This window comes from Engystomops pustulosus, chromosome 9 (genome assembly GCF_040894005.1).
Source record: "Engystomops pustulosus chromosome 9, aEngPut4.maternal, whole genome shotgun sequence".
Lineage (NCBI taxonomy): Eukaryota > Metazoa > Chordata > Amphibia > Anura > Leptodactylidae > Engystomops > Engystomops pustulosus.
The window spans coordinates 51,932,759-51,949,977 of record NC_092419.1 but is presented as its reverse complement, the minus strand read 5'-3'; the positions used below and the strand labels follow the sequence as shown (position 1 = coordinate 51,949,977).

General features: G+C 39.2%; 1 protein-coding gene across 2 annotated transcripts in view; it reads right to left on the bottom strand.

Moving 5' to 3' along the window:
* Window positions 1-15,874, bottom strand: part of ATP1B4 (ATPase Na+/K+ transporting family member beta 4) — a 43,261-nt gene extending 27,387 nt beyond the window's left edge. Inside the window, exons 1-3 of one of the 2 annotated variants that reach the window (XR_011849668.1) lie at window positions 15,663-15,873; window positions 15,132-15,189; window positions 6,670-6,817 (exon numbers count right to left, since the gene is read on the bottom strand). Coding sequence is in view for 1 of the 2 variants with exons in the window: in XM_072123604.1 (XP_071979705.1) it covers window positions 6,670-6,817; window positions 15,132-15,188 (205 nt within the window). In the remaining variant the exon portion in view is untranslated. Of the gene's footprint in view, window positions 1-6,669; window positions 6,818-15,131; window positions 15,190-15,662 lie in introns of both variants that reach the window. The other variant, XM_072123604.1, reaches the window with a different exon arrangement.
* Window positions 15,875-17,219: the final 1,345 nt, after the last annotated feature.

The following is a 17,219-nucleotide window of genomic DNA, read 5'->3' as shown; positions in this document are numbered from 1 at the left end:
TTATTTTACCATATTAAAGGGAGCCTCTTGCTGACTGTGACTGCTCATAAAATTGTTTTATTTTGGGGCCACACTTTTAGTTTTGCCCAGGGCCCCACTTTGTCTAGAACCGGCCCTGCATTTAGATATATGATTGTCCAATGATATTCTTGTAATACAAGCTGGAAGGTGATTGGAGAAGTGCTACCACCTGACCAGGGAAGGATATAAACCCCTGCTGGGCAGAAGCACATGGTAAGACATGATCCTGCATCAAAGTAGCTACAGCATTCTCAAGGTATGTTTGCTTCATAATGCATCAAATCAAATGATAGGTTTCCTTTAAGCCCAGAACTGTGCTCCACCACCTGGACTCAGTTTCATTTGCACCAGCCCAACCTGAACCTACTACCAGGCTTCGTGTAACCTTCCTGTGGACCGACTCTTTATGACTCTTGAGAATCTGCTGTTATCGTTTTGGCCATCCCTCCATATTTCTTGCACACACCACCTGCTGGAGACCTGCCAGACTGTAGGTCAGCCCTCCGGTCCTCATACCAAGCACCGTGACTACAGCGTGCCCAAAGCCACACTAGCCAGGCACTCTGGTATTCTGGGCCCCGGCTGCCTCCGGGCCCCAAGAAAAGGCTAGGCCCTGAAGCTTAGAAGCCAAAAAATCTTTCTATAGAATTAGGTAATTTACCAATATACATCTATTACTAATTCTGCTCCGCTTTCTTGATATGTGAAGTGAAGCCTCCTGTCTTTTACCTCATCAGCCAGACATTCCTGACCATGAAATGGCCACAGATGGAGGGATCTGTGGATCTGTGCACAAACAATCACCCTGTCAGGACCTTAATTTTATTTGATAATTTTATCGCAAGGTCCTGGCAGGGTGTATGTTCATGGACAGTTAGAGATCACATGACCCTCCATCTGCAGCCATTTTATGGTCAGGAATGTCTGGCTGATGAGGTAAAATCGGGAGGTTTCACTTTACATATCAAGAAAGTGGAGCAGAACTATTAATAGATGTATATTGGTAAATTACATAATATCCTGCCCCCCACACTTACACACACATTACAAAAAGCATGAGGTAAAGTGGCCAACCCCTTTTTTTTTATCTCCTTTAGAAATATATTTCCATTGGTTCTGCTAAGAATGCACTGTTAAATGAATGGAACAAATAATGCTCAATAATTCACGTGTTCAATATACTTATTTCAGGTAATATATATATATATCCACAATATGATAAATTATAGTAAAATCAGAGTTATTTAATTAAATGGGATCTGTCAAATTGATTTTGGACACTAAACCACCCACAGGTTATTATAGACCTGTGGTTTCATGTCCCTGCGCCCCCACAAAAAAAAAATAACCTTACATGCTTTCCTCGGTCCAGAGTTCCTGGCGCTTGCGCAGTCACACAATGAAGCCAGTGTATTACACCCCGACCTCACTGTGCATGTGCAATAAACCCAAGGTGTGCTGCTATGGCTTCAGTGAATTACTGCACAGGGAGCACCAGAGAAGGGTTCGATGCCACCTCCATGTAAGTATACATGTTTATTTTTTAAGCCGCCATGGAGAGGATTAGAAGAAGATGATGTGGAACACTAAACCACCAATCCATAAGGACCTCTGGGTGGTTAAGTGTCCCAAATCGCCCTGACAGGTCCTCTGTAAAAGCCTCCTATGCTTATATAATAGACTCCATGTTTGGCACTTATAAGTGCAGGTTTGTTGATCTGTTTTCACTTGCTTGTTTCCCAGATGAAACATCTTTTGAGCTAAAGTTCAGAGTCACAGATGGAATCTTACTTAACTTTATTCCCAGAGTGCAGTGTAGTCATGGGAATAGTCAGTCATGGAAACTGTATCATGCAGAGTTCTGCACATCCATCTGTGGCTATGGGAACAGATTACTAAGATTTGAGATCATGGTTACTAAATTAAAGTAATGACTAAAGCCTGAAATAAAACAGGGGCTTCATGTAGGGTAGTAGAAGCAATTAGGTAAAATATATCCGTAACGTCTTCAGAAAATGGAGAAAATAAGGGGATTTTGTTACAGGCACCCATACTAAAAGTCTGCAGTATCAGCTTAAAAGGAACCTGTCAGCATAAATGGACCTAATAAACCACCAGTATGGCATCAAGCAGCTAAACACCTTCTGGATCATCTAATACATGGTCCAGTGTGGTGGCATCATCCAGAAAATAAACTTTGAAGTGACATGTAATTTGGTTGTATAAAGTCAAGGAGACAGAGAATTTAACACTGAAGTTGAGCTTTCTTCAACTCAGAATTCTTTCTTCACTGTAATTAATGGTCCTGAATCCAGACACATCATTAACCAGATCTCCTCCATTCTGAGGTGAGAAAAGATTGACTTCAATGCTTTATACAACCAATTTACATCTCACTCAAAGTAGATTTTCTGCGTGATGCCACCACACTGGATCATAAAAGAAGCATGATCTGGTAAAATAACATGCTGGTTAATTAGGTCAATTAGGTCATGCTGGTTAATTAGGTCAATTTCTGATGACAGGTACCGACATGACTTCTTCCAATAGAGATGTTGATATGACTAGTACCAATAGAGCACACGGGCCACCTCTAGCAATTCGGGAATGAGCCGCTGTAATCCTACTGCTGTCTTTCCATCGCCACATGGAAGTACAGGGTAGTACAGAACATACCGTCACCTGCCTGGAAATATCCTTGGTATACCCATATTTGTACCATAAGGTATAACTGGGTATGGAAAAGGGATGTTCTGCTGCAGTCCTGCCCCCCCCCCACCCCAATCATACCATATCACTCCTGTTGTATCTGCAACGGGAAAACTTTTGTTTTCATTTCTTTTAGACATCATGTGCTCAGATTTGTTTAGTATGTGAATGGAAACTTTTTTCAGCTGGGAAAGTATAATATTTAGACTGCATGTGACCCACTCTCTTTGGGTGCATTTCTATGGTCCGTCTTTTGTCTCTATCCAAGTAACTTTCATAGAAAATGACAGAATTTAAAGGGAACCAATTATCAGTTTTGACCACAATAGACTGCAGATAGTGCTAGGTATCCAACCAAAATCCCGAAAAAAACTCCTGCCCTTAGCAGAGGGGAATGGCTGTGGAGCAGCACAGTGGAGAATGCAGAAGGTTCTTCAGGTTGGAAGATCAGCAGAGCTGGATTATAACTTACAACGTACAAAAAGGTGTGACTACACATCTCTACAGGGTTGCTACCTAACACTATCTGCAGCTTTGTATGGTCAAAACTGTTGAAAGATTTATTTTTGGCATTGTTTGCTCTGGAGCATCTCTTCTTTAAAAGGAACATGTTACCATATTTTTTCACAAATACAGCTAGTGGCAGGCTCCCCTAGAGCTGTACCCCATGTATATGTCTGATCACATGAAATAACAGCATGCCTCTATGGATTTATACTCCTCCTTATCCTCCATGGAGGCTGCTGTGATTTCATGTAATCACATACATGAATGGGGTAACATTTGCAAATGTTAGGAGGCAAAACTACCTTAGATGATGTTATCCTGCAGTCCAGCCAGTATTCCCACTCCACACCACTTTTAACCCAATTCTATCAGGCTAAAGGGGGCGAGGTGAGCTTGTTGGGGGCGGGGTTAAGTCAGTCATCGGCTCACTGAGGGGAGCCGGCTCATGACGTTTGCATAAAAGATCCGACTCATAGAGCCGGCTCGTTCGTGAATGACACATCAATAGAAACAACAGCAGCAGTGAGAAGAGAGCTACAAGCTACAGGCAGATAAGTTCTTTATCCACGGAGGGGGAGGGAGGCACATCAGTTCTAATAGTGTGTGTTTCTGAGATGCAGAGCTGACTGTGTAATTGTGTGTTATATGCATCTTATGGATCTCATCATCTCATCTCTGATCTGTCTCATGTCTCTTTCTATGTTCAATTGCTAGTACAATGTTCAGAAGGTAAATGAAAGTGTATATATACCTGGACCCTGATAATCTAAAACATTGTCAGCTTACAGAGACAGAGACTAGATGGATCATGAAGTGTCTTCTTAAAGAGTCCTCGCCGCCACACCCTGGAATCTTACACTGACCGTCACTGAGTCATAGGGATATAAATTTGATAATTTTCTTTTATAGGCAAACCCCTTTAAGAAATTTTTTTACTAAAAAAGAAAACTGGAAACATAAAGAAACTTCTTTGAGACGACTACACATAATTACACTAAAAAGTGGTCTTAGTTAAGAGCAGGAAATCTGATTTGGATAGGTAGATGCTCCTTAAAGAGGAGGTTACGGTGAGGTTACATTGCCTTTAGAAAACAAAATAACCATAGTTTGTTTGTTTTTTAATGAGTTTATCCTAGTGAAAACCTACAAAATAAAATTTGGGTGGTGGAACCTCTGACTCTTTTGTTCATAGGAGAGAAAACCCATAGAGAATTTTATGGGCCCCTTTAGGCATGATTTGAATCATGATAAAACAGGGATTTCACTTGTAAAATGTTAGGCCTTGGGTGAATGTTATGACCTTCCAAGCAATTGATGTAATTGATATGTACATTATATGGTTGGCTGCTCTTGTTGAATAAGTTGCTGGACAAAATGCATCTACTACTTATAGTTAGTTTAACACTCAATAGCTATACGCTCCTCTAAACAGGTGACTACGATCTGAATGTAAAGATGATGATATGTTACCCAGCAGGGAAAGGCTATAAACATATCTAAGTGCTTCCTGCTTCCAGCCTCCGCTCTATGAAATGTTGTTAACAAAGCTGTATAAATCAAGATATGATCTTTACAATGAGCTTATGTGGCAATTAGCAGCAAATATTTGTTGGGAATAGTATTTCTGTATTCATACTTCATATACTAATAGAGTATATGCCAAACACATACATGTAACATTTTCTATGTGTGTTACATTTCAAAATAGTCCTTAAAGGAAACCTACCGTGAGGAATCTACGATCAGAAGACGATCTGATGGTAGATTTCTCCTGCCTGTCTCTGCCCTAATCAATCAGTTAATAATCCTGGAACCAAACCTAACTTGTTAAAAACTTCATTTTAGTAATATGTAAATTATTTGGAGAGGCTACTGGGACATATACTTGCCTGGCCGGGCATTGGGAACTAAGGCTATTCCATGCCCCAGTATCCTCTATAGTTAAAATACATCTTAATAAAATAACATTGTTAACAAGTTAGGTTAGGTTCCAGGATTATTAAATTGCAGATTAGGGCAGAGGCAGGCAGGAGAAATCTACCATCAGATCTAGCAGAATCCTCATGGTAGGTTTCCTTTAATTAGTAGTAATAATACTATGTTTGCCTATTTCTTCAGAATTCCTATTTCAGTATCTTAAAGGCCATGTGGAAATCCATCCTTAGAAGCCAAGTATCTGATGAATCTGTAAGCAAATTATTTGACCATGTTACATTTTGTTTTCTTTTCTAACTTCATGATAAACTGAGTAATGATGCAAAATATATCAGATTTAATACTGTATTGACTTTTTTTCTGATAAACTTTTGAACATGGCTTCTCAGAAATACTGCAGCAGGTGGTTTGAGATACTTTAGACAGAACATTGCTATACCATAGTATTAAAACCATTATTTTTGAAGCAGTGTGTAGTACAAAAGTCTGATGAATTTATAGAATGTGTATTATCATATAAGAACAGATATTCAATGCAGGACATGTATCTTAGGTTTTATTTCTAAGACATTTGGAAGGTCTTTTTGTGCTTTATATATGATCATGTCCTGTTTTCTTGTGATACATGTTTAGTTTTTTCCTATCCGGGCAGGTGTAACTTTTGTTTTTTTTTTTTAGACTTTTTGTTGCAAATGTCTGAAATCCACATGGACACAAGCCAAGTGATAGGGTTATGTACAGGAGTGGACACAAGCCATGTGATGTGAGGGGGTTATATGCAGGAGTGGACACTACTGTAAATGTTGGATTTGAGACCATGTCCTTCATTTGTAAGCACTCTAGTCACACCCCAGGGAGATGACGACATGTAAGGGTGCGGTAACGTTGTGTTTGTGATGCATTTTAAAAAGCATCTTAGAAACGCATGCGTTTTACATGTTACCATGAGTTTGCCTGCTGTGAAAGTGTTTCTCTTCATTGTTGGAAGTGTAAGCTGCCGTGTTAGCATTTTTCACAGCTGCTTACACTTCCTTCCATCAATGACAAAAAACGCTTTCTAGTAAAATGTAAAACACATGCATTTCTGCAATGGGTTTAAAAAAGCAACTTAAGCGCCACGTGTGATCGCACCCTCAAAAGTAACCAATACATTTCAATAAAATGTGAATACAAAAATGTATAAATTTAAAAAAAAACATTTGATGCCTGGCAGGTTTATGTGAAAAATTTTAAACATTTATAGCATGTGAAATCATTAAAAGTTTATCCTTCCTAAAAAGTTGCAAAAACAGAGAAAAAAAAGATACATAATTGAAAAGTCGCACATCTGGAAAATAAAGATACATAAGGCACACTGCGCAAGGTACAGATAAACTTGAGAAATGACAGCAATAGTCGCAAAAAGTCACAAAAAAAGAAAGAAAAAAAACAAGCAGAAATAAAGATACATGTCCCCTAATGTGTCCAATCACAGGTGTACAGATTTTCTGTTCTTACCCCAGCTTTTTCCATCTCGTCCTAATACTTCCTTTTTCTCTGGATTCCAGATGAAGAGTTTCAAGTCGTTTATCCATTCCCTCCAGCTTTTCCTCTGTGCCATCTGGAAATGTTCCCTAGAATGTGAGTAACTTCCATCCTGATTGTCCTGAAAGACAGAGGTCCCACCCCTCAGTAAAAAAAAATTGTCATGGGATATGAACAGGGAAACATTATCACTGTACATTGATGTGTGATATACTCCCAGAGATCAATGCTTTGCATGTGTAGCCTGTTCAACCTAATTCTAGTAGTTTGTGTTAACTATCATAATGACAGATATTTGTAGCATTAATAAGAAAGGAGGAGATACGAATCTTTCTTTACTTTGGCGCCAGGTGGTTTTTTTTGCAGAATAGTCTCAACTCTTACTGGTTCAGATGACCAGATATGGAAAACGCAGAGATATATACAACAAAGGGAAAATTAGAATACAACGGAAAGTAAAAGTACTTTTGGTTAACGAGTTATGTCTTTTGCTTTAAGCATTAACTCCCTTATCATAAACTGTATTGACTGAGCCTTGCACTGTCCATCTGATAAAAACACCAGTCCGAAGTGTCTTTATGAGAGAATATGATCTTTTATCGACTAGCAGGGCAATACCATGGGCAAACGTACACATGGACAGTCTACAACAAATGCTATCAACAATAAGTTACAGAAATTTTTCTTGATAGCCCGTAGGCGTATAGCCGTGGGGCTAATGGCTACCAACAGGGCGTAGCAGTGGCCTGCGTCGTGTGGTGATGGGCTCCTCCCCTTTAAATGGGTTGTAATGGGTTAATTTTTGGTCTGACGAGAGCTGCATGCTTGGGGGAAGTCGTCACAACAAAAGTTTTGTACCATGCTAGCCAGTTGAAGAAATTCCTGTTGCTTTTTATAGGTCAAATAAAGTGACCTTCTTGAGATTGTGATACCTTTTAATGGCCAACTCAAATATAAGATATTACAAGCTTTCGGCTATGGTCCCTTCATCAGACATGGTATCACAGAAGTGACACAGATCTTAACTCCTTAAGGACGCAGGGTTTTTTCGCTCATATCTCACTCTCCACCTTCAAAAATCCATAACTTTTTAATTTTTCCGTGTACAGACCTGTGTGAGGGCTTATTTTATGCGTAACAAATTTTACTTTCCCCTGATGTTATTTATTATTCCATGCCGTGTACTGGGAAGCAGGAAAAAAATTCCAAATGTGAAAAAGTTGTGGGCTCAGATTTTACAACTTTCACTCTTCGCTCCAAATAACACCTCTACTTTATTCTTTGATTCGGTATGATCATGGTGATACCAAATTTATACAGGTTTTATTGTGTTTTAATACATTTTCAAAAATTAAACTAATGTGTACGAAAAAGGAAAAAAAGGAGCTGTGTGAGGTGTCATTTTTAGAGGTTGTAGTGGGCCATGAATCCCTTTTATAGATTGAGTCCTGTGTGGAGGGTGTCAAACATGGTAATAAACTTGTATTCCCAAATTTGTCTCTCATTTTGTGACGGGAAATTGCCCTTTAATATTAGAACCTTCATATCCAGGGTATTATGGCCAGGACTGCAAAAGTGTTTTGCCAATGGTTTCTGCTCCTCTTTTATTGTGTGGCGATGAGACCTTATCCAGGCTTTAAGTTTTTGTCTTGTTTCTCCACACAATCAGGTAGACCACATTAGAAGTGGAACATGAGAATGTCCCCGGTATGTTATATTCCTGCTTTGTGTTGGGAATCTGTATCTTGATGTGGTCAAAATCAGAAATCAGGTTTTGCAGCTCCTGACATTACAGGGGAAAGTTCCTTTTTGTATGTTAGACGGTATGGAGCTCCTGATCACAATATTCCTCAGGTTTGGGGGTTGCCTGTAGCATAACAATGGAGGGTCTGAGAACATTGCCTTTAGGTGCTCATCTTTGTGGAGTATGTGGTGGAGTTTTCTTGAGGTTGTTCTTAGTATTTCCAAATGTGGATTGTAAGTCACAACCAGTGGTACCCGATTGTTGTTCACTTTTTCTTTGTACTGGACAAGATGGCTCCTGGGTATCCTGGTGGCTCTACTGATTTGATTGTCAATCAGCAAGGATGGTATCCCTGATAAAGGAATGTCTTCCTAAGATTGTTTAGATGAGTGTCTCTGTCCGTTGGACTGGAGCAGATCCGATTATATCGGATGGCCTGGCTGTAGATGATAGAAAGCTGTGAAAGCTGTCCCATCTCAGGTATTAAGGCAGATCAATTGGTGTCTGAAATAGGGACATCTGGATCCAGTTATTTTGGATTATTTTATTTATTTCACTGTGTGAAAAGTTTAATGTCAGGTTTATTGTAGGATGGAATTTGTTGAAATTTTCATGAAATGTAATTAGCTATTGTTCTTAACTTGTTGATCAAAATATCAGCAATAAAGCGGTGTGTGATTAATTTGTCATCTTACAAACCCACAAATGTTGAACTGGATGTACTTTCTAGAGGACTAACATTCTGTCCTACCAAACCTCTAGATAAAACAGAACTCTGTAGTGACATGAAGGAATATTTCAGGAGATTAAGACTGAAATAATTCTTCCATGACAAAGAAGAAGGGTTACTCTCAAACGGCCAAACACAAGATAGACTGAAAAAGAAATCTGATTGGATCTCCTCACCTGGCTGCATCAACACTTTGGACCATTACATTGACTCTTTTAGACAGGTTGTACAAACTTCAATACTAGAGAAACAAGACATAGAAACCTCTTACATCAGTGTGCAGGAAAGAAGGGCCATCAAGTCCCTTAAAAAACAACCATGAAATCAAACCTGCAGATAAGGGTGGTGCTGTAGTCCTCGTGAATACATCTGACTACATGAAAGAAGCCCATAGACAGCTCACTGACAGCCAATACTACAGCAAAATGAAAGGACCAAACTCAAAAGTACACAAGAAAACTGAGGAAAGTCATTAGAGTGTTGTCTACATATTCAGCAAACCTTCTGGACTTAATTCCTGAGAGTCCCAAAACAGGAGTATTCTATATGCTTCCCAAAATTCACAAACCAGGGAACCCAGGGAGACTCAATCATCTCAAGTGTTGGAACCCTCACTGAAAAAAATTCTGGATGGGGTAGAGGGTATCCTCAAACCACTAGTGAGAAATACCACCATCTTCCTTCAGGATACCACAGACCTAAACTTTCTTCTATAGGTCCTCTCCCCAGGGGCAGTATCCTGGCTACCCTGGATGTGGAATCCCTATATTGTAACACCCAAACAAAGATGGACTAAAAGCCTGCCAAATTTATCTTAACGCTCTTAAGGTTTTCCTTATGATTTTGAGAAAACAGTGGTTGCCATAAATAGACTCTTGATTGTTACTAGTAAATACACTTAGTTAGAAAGTCTTTTCTATGAAAAGAAGATTTCCATGAAAAGAAGGTGAATGTGTAGTGAAACTACACATTCACCACACTAATTATGATGGGGCAGATTTATCAAGTGTCTGGAATATTTCCAGTTGCCCATGACAACCGATCACAGCTCAGTTTTCATTTTACCAGTGCTCATGAATATTTTAAAGCTGAGCTGTGATTGGTCGCCATGGGCAACTGGAAATATTCTGACTTTCAAACACTTGATAGATCTGCCCTCATATATCTTCTTTATTGGTATGTAATTCCATTATTGCTTACAAGCTACAGAATGAGGTCTATCCACTAGAAATTTTAGAATTTTTTTTTCTTAACATTTTTTAAATTGTTTTAGAAATCCTTTATTTGTTTTGTTTTGTTTAACCTTTGTAAGGAGGACAAAATAATTGACAATTGATTGTTGTAGAATGACATAAAGCTGCATAATAGCCTTCAATTTACGTTTGAAGGGTGTGGGCTTAAAGCATATACACTTACCTATAATATTAATAATAATAATATACACTTACCATGCTAATAATAATAATAATAATAATAATAATAATTATATAAACATATCTCTTATTTCTTCCTGAGGCAATACTTTCTAGTGTTTAAAACTGTTCACTGGTACACCATTATAAAATTGGTCCTTGTTAGAAAAAGTGATATTTCCTATGCTTTTACCCGTGCCTGAATGTACAGTGTACTGGGCTCAACCACAGTTTTATTGGGTCTTGCGGTATTGCAGTTTTATTGGGTCTTGCAACTTTTCACTATGCTTGTGGTAGATACATTTAACTTGACATGCTGTAAAACACATTTAAAACAGACACAAGCAGTGTGTTTTTCTTATGAGAAAAACTACCTAAAAAAGAGCACTTTTGCTGCCCCTGTTGCCTTGTAACCTTCCCTTGTCAAAGCTCAAGCTTTTCATAAAGGTCATGAATAAGTTTATCCATTGTGAAGTTGCCAGAGCTAACCCGTATTTTCCCAAGTAAGGGTACATACAGATGGCCGGAATTGTGTCTGTGATATGGCTGCACCAATTGCAGCCAGGTTACGGCCACAATAGAAGTCTATGGTTCCCGTTCACATTGCAGTGAGCACACAGTGTGTCACTGCACCATGATCGAGTTGGGCGGCCGCTCTTCGGCCTATGGAGGGAGGAGGGGTGGGGAGCACTCACCCCTCCCCCTTCTCCTCCTGGCCATGTTCCCTCTATAGATAGTATGGGGATAGGGGAAAAAACAGGATTCCAGGACGCGCTTCTCATTCAGGCAATTTATTTATTTCAACAACGCAGTGGAATGTGACATCAATAGTTCGGACTATGCGTTTCGGGTCCGATTGTACCCTTCCTCAGGTCCATACAGTTAACACAAGTATTCTGCCTGATCAAAAAAGTAACCTCGCTGGCTTAGCTTGAGTGCCGGCAGACGGGAGCGCTGTGCACCTGTCTGCCGGCACTCAAGCTGAGCCAGCGAGGTTACTTTCTTGCGACCAGACTTTCTGATTGGCACTGATTTCCCTGCTACCTCGGCAGAGCTGCATGGTCTCCTATGTACACCTCAGACGGACGCTACCCACCACACTCTGATCAGGCAGAATACTTGTACTTGTGTATGGATCTGAGGAAGGGTACAATCGGACCCGAAACGCGTCTGAACTACTAATGTCACATTCCACTGCGTTGTTGAAATAAATAAATTACCTGAATGAGAAGCGCGTCCTGGAATCCTGTTTTTTTCCCCTATCCCCATACGATTTAACAAGCCGGTTTGGATCCAAGCCGGGCTACAGGAGACGCTGCAAACTCAGTACCTTAATATTATTATTACAGCTTCTACCACTTCTTTTCATACCACGCGATATTGATTGTCCGATGCGCTGTGTATACTTTTTTTCTTGCACCTTTTCATACCCTCTATAGATAGGCAGCTTTGAATATTCAGCTTAAGTGAATTTTGTGTGCAGGTACTTTATCCTGTCTCTTTCCCTCCTACCTCTGCCTTTGTAATCTAGCAGCAGCAGGAAGTGCAGGGGGATGAGAGAACTTTTCTGCTCATTGTAACAGCCTGTGAATCTACAGCCCTAAGGTTCTGGAAACATCCACCAAAGCCCTTCAGAATAATTATAAGAGTTGATTTCAGAAGTCCATGGATAACAAATATAAGAAGATTAGCATAGCCATGGTGCCTGGCTCAATGAGAAAGTGTCCCTGGTTTATCATGCTGGATTTTGATGAATTTCATAAATCCATTAGTAATCAAGGTTAAATATAGGCATAAATAACTATGTACTTACCTCCTCCTTCCCTCTTGATATCCCATGCCACAGTCCCTTCATGCCGTGCACCTGTTTGTTTACAGGGACATGAAAACTCTGCTCAGAAAGGCAGCCAGATACATCCAACCGCCACCATATCCCAGCACCTGATACAGGGGTGGTACAGGGGTCAGAGGCTGTGTAAGCAGAGCCCCATCAGGGGCTCGGCAAGGAGGGACCACAGCACAGGACACCAGGACGGATCGAGGAGACAAGGACATGTTTTATACAGGCCCCACATCACTATTTTTTCTAACTTTCGGACAACTTCTTTAACACAGTTGGAGCCATGAATTAAAAGACTTTTGCAAAACATATTGGTGATCTACAGTACTTGTGTCTTTTTATAAATTCAAGAAAACCAATACATACTACTGCTGTTGCAGGCTGTGTGTTAAATCTTTCTTAAATGTTAAAGGAAAATAGAAGTGTGTCTGCGTAATATCGCGCATATAACAAGGGTCATGGGAAAATCATCTGTATTCCTACTTGATTCTGTATATGTACCATATACGTTGTACTTGTTATTTTTATTGTATTCTTAAATGTTGTATTGTTAAAAACATATGAACAAAATCCAATAAAATGATTGAACATAAATGTTAAAGGAAACCTACCATGAGGAATCTACCATAGGAAGTAGATCTGATGGTAGATTTCTCCTGCCTCTGCTCTAATCTGTAATTTAATAATCCTGGAACCAAACTTAACTTGTTAAAAACTTTATTTTAGTAATATGTAAATTATCTGCAGAGGCTACAGGGGATTGTACTAGCCTGGCGGGGCATTGGGAGCTAACACTAGTACACGTCCCAGTAGCCTCTGCAGTTAATTTTAATATTACTGAAATAAAGTTTTTAACAAGTTAGGTTTGGTTCCAGGATAATTAAATTACAGGTAGGTAGGCAGGTAGGTTTCATTCACATTGTTTTTGCACACATACACACACACATATATATATATATATATATATATATATATATATACAGTATATACACACACACTCTGTGCTAGTTAAAATATTAGGACACAACTCTTAATCTTTCATTTCAGTTGCTTTATACTGTCCCATTTCCACATGTGTATCCAAAAGAGTTTTCCATTTCCCTATATCGTACTTAGGGTATAACCTCAGAAAAGGCCCAGTTTGTGAAATTGCTTGCTTTCTAGATATTCCTTAAACTGTGTGTTCCAAACCTCTACTGTCATTAGATAGATTTTGGCCAGAAAACCCATTAATGATATATCTTTACTTCATGGACTGCAGCTACAGTACATTATGGCTGGAGCGGTCTGCTTTCTGCTCTGTGCATATGAAATCGGCAGTAGTTGCGCCCATCAGTAATGGAAAGGTCGTAAATAGATTTTGGCCGTAAAGGCCCTTTAACATTAGCACAATGGGGCTTATTTACTAAGTGTCGCACTTTCGTTGGACTGTTCACAGTTTTCGGGATTTGCGCAGCTTTGACAAGTATTTAAGAGGGGATTGTGGCGCACACGATAGGGTTGTTGCGCAGCTACATTGGCATTTATGCGACAGAAAAAGAGGGCGGGCCGTCGGATTCAGACTGAGCGAGGGATTTAACTTTCAATTTGTGTCACAAGACAATGCACTTACATACACCAGGGAGAAGAAGGTGAACTCCGGCGGACCTGAGCGGGGAAGCAACACATTCAGAATATCGGGATATCTTAGTGAATCGCAGCAGAGTGCATGATTGTCGGATAACGCACTTTGGATGAACTACAGTGGCTGGGTAAGTAAATGTGCCCCAATGGCCTTAACATAGCCAGAGGTTCTTTACTGTTACTGAGACTAGTGAACTCCACAGGATGTTGTAATGATAATTTGTACATGTGCAGGAGTGGCCTAGATGAGATGTTGGGAAGGAAATTTTTCCCTGTTGTGGGTTAATTACAACTTTGTTGGATGTTTGCCTTCCTCTGGATCAACACGCTTCGATTATAGATTGGATTCAAAGAACTTATTCCACTATGATACTACGATAACAAACTGTGTTGGAAGCTTCATGGCACAGGTTTTCATAGCCAAGCAGCTAAAAAAAAGTATTACATCACCAAGTATGGTGCCAAGTATCAGATAGAGTTGTATAAAGTATGCTGCCACTGGACAGACGTTCTGTGGAGAAATGAATCACACTTCTCTATCTTGCAGTCTGAAAAATAAGTCAGGCTTTAATTGATGTAATCGTTGGTGGAGGAGCCATAATATACTGGTGTGTGCATCTCTGGTAGCATCTGCTCTTCTTTAACCTTCCTATATCCTTGTTTTTAAGAAAAATAAGGGTTTAAAAATTATACAAACTAGCCTGATGGGCTTCAGGATGTCTATGTGCTTGGTTTACAATCCTTGATCCTGGTGGTAGATGTTCTTTCACAAGTTAGGTTAGGTCTCAGGATTATTAAATTAGAGATTAGAGGCAACCAGGAGGAATCTACTTCTGATGGTAGATTGATCATTATAGGTTTCCTTTAAACAAAGACAGTTGAGTTCTATTGTACATCCCTTCTAGTGACAATGTGAAAGTCACATTACAAATTGATAATGGATAAAGTTGCTTCAGTGGTTCATGCACAAGGTTAGATCCACCAAACAGAAGTTATACGGTATATTTGACTTATCCTAATAGATTATTTTTGGATGATTTGCACTAAAACAATCCTGTCCACAGTCCTGCTGTTTTCTTTACTTACCAATGAATGTAGAACGTTCCCACGTTGGTCTAAAGGGGGTGCGGAATTAATTTCCATACTAGAAAAAAGGAAGAAATATAATAGATCACAAGGTAATTTGGGAATTATTCACATATTTTAGGATCACTGCTTGATCTAAATCTTAATCAAGATGTATTACTGGTTTTCCTCTAGCTGGAATTTGATAGCAATTGAATATAGGATTTTACAAATTACCATCACAATTAAAGTATAGTAAATAGTGAATATCTAGATATATATAATATCTGGCAATGATATATACAGTATAAATATTCTCATATGCAATATCTCTACATTGTGATAAGATGTCATACTGCTCCAGGATGCATATATATTTATATTTACATATACACACACACACATATATGTGTATATATAATATATATATATTCAATTTACACACAGCAAATAAATTGTTTTAAAAAGTTTGACTTATATAAAATTATTATTTAGAATTTTCAAACTATGTTTAGAGAACAAAAGTATATTGTATAGTCTGTATTATTTTACCTTATAGTGTCTTTTGACAGAATCTTCAATAGTGGATTTGGATATATTCAGTATTAGTGCTATCTCATGTCTTTGTGTAACATCAATCCTTGGGTGAACTGTCTGCACAGACAGAGATGTACCAGCTCTCCTGCATAAAGAAAGACTGAGTGATGTTTTCTCACCTAGAAGCCCAGATCCTAGAGAACAAGCAACGTGTGCCTGTCAGTCAAAACTAGCCCATGCTGGCAGTCCTCTCAAAAATTGGCACTATTTTTATCTCCACATACAGCCATGGTAAAAAAACTAAATGCGTTTGCTGTGTCAGTTTCAGACAGATACAGCTTGCATGAACTGGATAGAGGCAGATAATGTTATGTTAAGGGTTAGATTGGGATAGAAATTTGGCCTTCTATCATAGCAGCTCTTGTATTGGCTCAGTCTTCCTCTGGAATCAAACCCTACACTGACTCTGCCTTGAATTTTCCTGAACTTTTACATATAACAGAAACAAAGTTTGTAACGTAAAAAAGTTGACATGCCCCAATGCAAACTGTATTAGGCTTCGATTTGCTAATAGTACTGCGGTGCATGGAAATCTCACAACTCGCAACAGGATTATTTTTTTTTATTTAACTGTTTATTTATTGATCACATTTTTAATTTATTTTATCACATAATGCACAATACTATGATCTCTACATAAGAAAGGGCCAACAGTGACAACAATCTGCTGATGTCACCACTGCATTTCTACAATAGCGTATAACAGACATCAACATGACATCAACAAATCACAGAACAGAATATGATTTACATTAACTCTAGGCCTTATATCATGCCACAAATAACTACTACACATATCCTAAAAGTACCATGGGAACAAGAGACATCCACACAAGAGGAAAGAAGAAACTGTCTAGCGCAGGCCTCAGGAGGCTCAGTCTCCCAAACCTTAGTAAAGAGTTCCACCCGCTTATTCACGGAGGCTATCAGGGACTCCATGCTCTGGACTTCCCGTACTTTCACTAGGAGAACTGCTCGAGAAGGGGGTGCTGACCTCTTTCCGCATTGGGTTATGAGACACCACGCATCGGTAAGGATATGCAAATGTAATTTTGTGGCCATCCTGGGGAGAGGTTGAGAAGGTACGTTGTCCAAGTAAAATAGAGGGTGTAGGGTATTGATAATGAAAGTATCGAACTGCGGTATCCTATGATCACAATACCACATCCATCATGTAGGGATATACAGATAATAGTAATAAGTCTCTTTCTTGTGTAATCACATTAGTAGGATATTTTGTTTGTCGGCGTTCCACTCTGTAAGATACGTGTGTAGGCTCACTAAGACAAACGAAATGTCCTACTAATCTGATTAAGTAAGAGGCTTAACTACTATACGTATATCTGTACATGATGGATGTGGTATTGTGATCAATGGATACCACAGTTTGTTATGGATGAAGATAAAAGCCATATGTAAGGTAAAGTAATCCTTTGTCAATTGTGATATTTCACTCCTTCTTACACTCTAAGGCTACATTCACACGAAGGTATGGGCGACGTATATACGGCC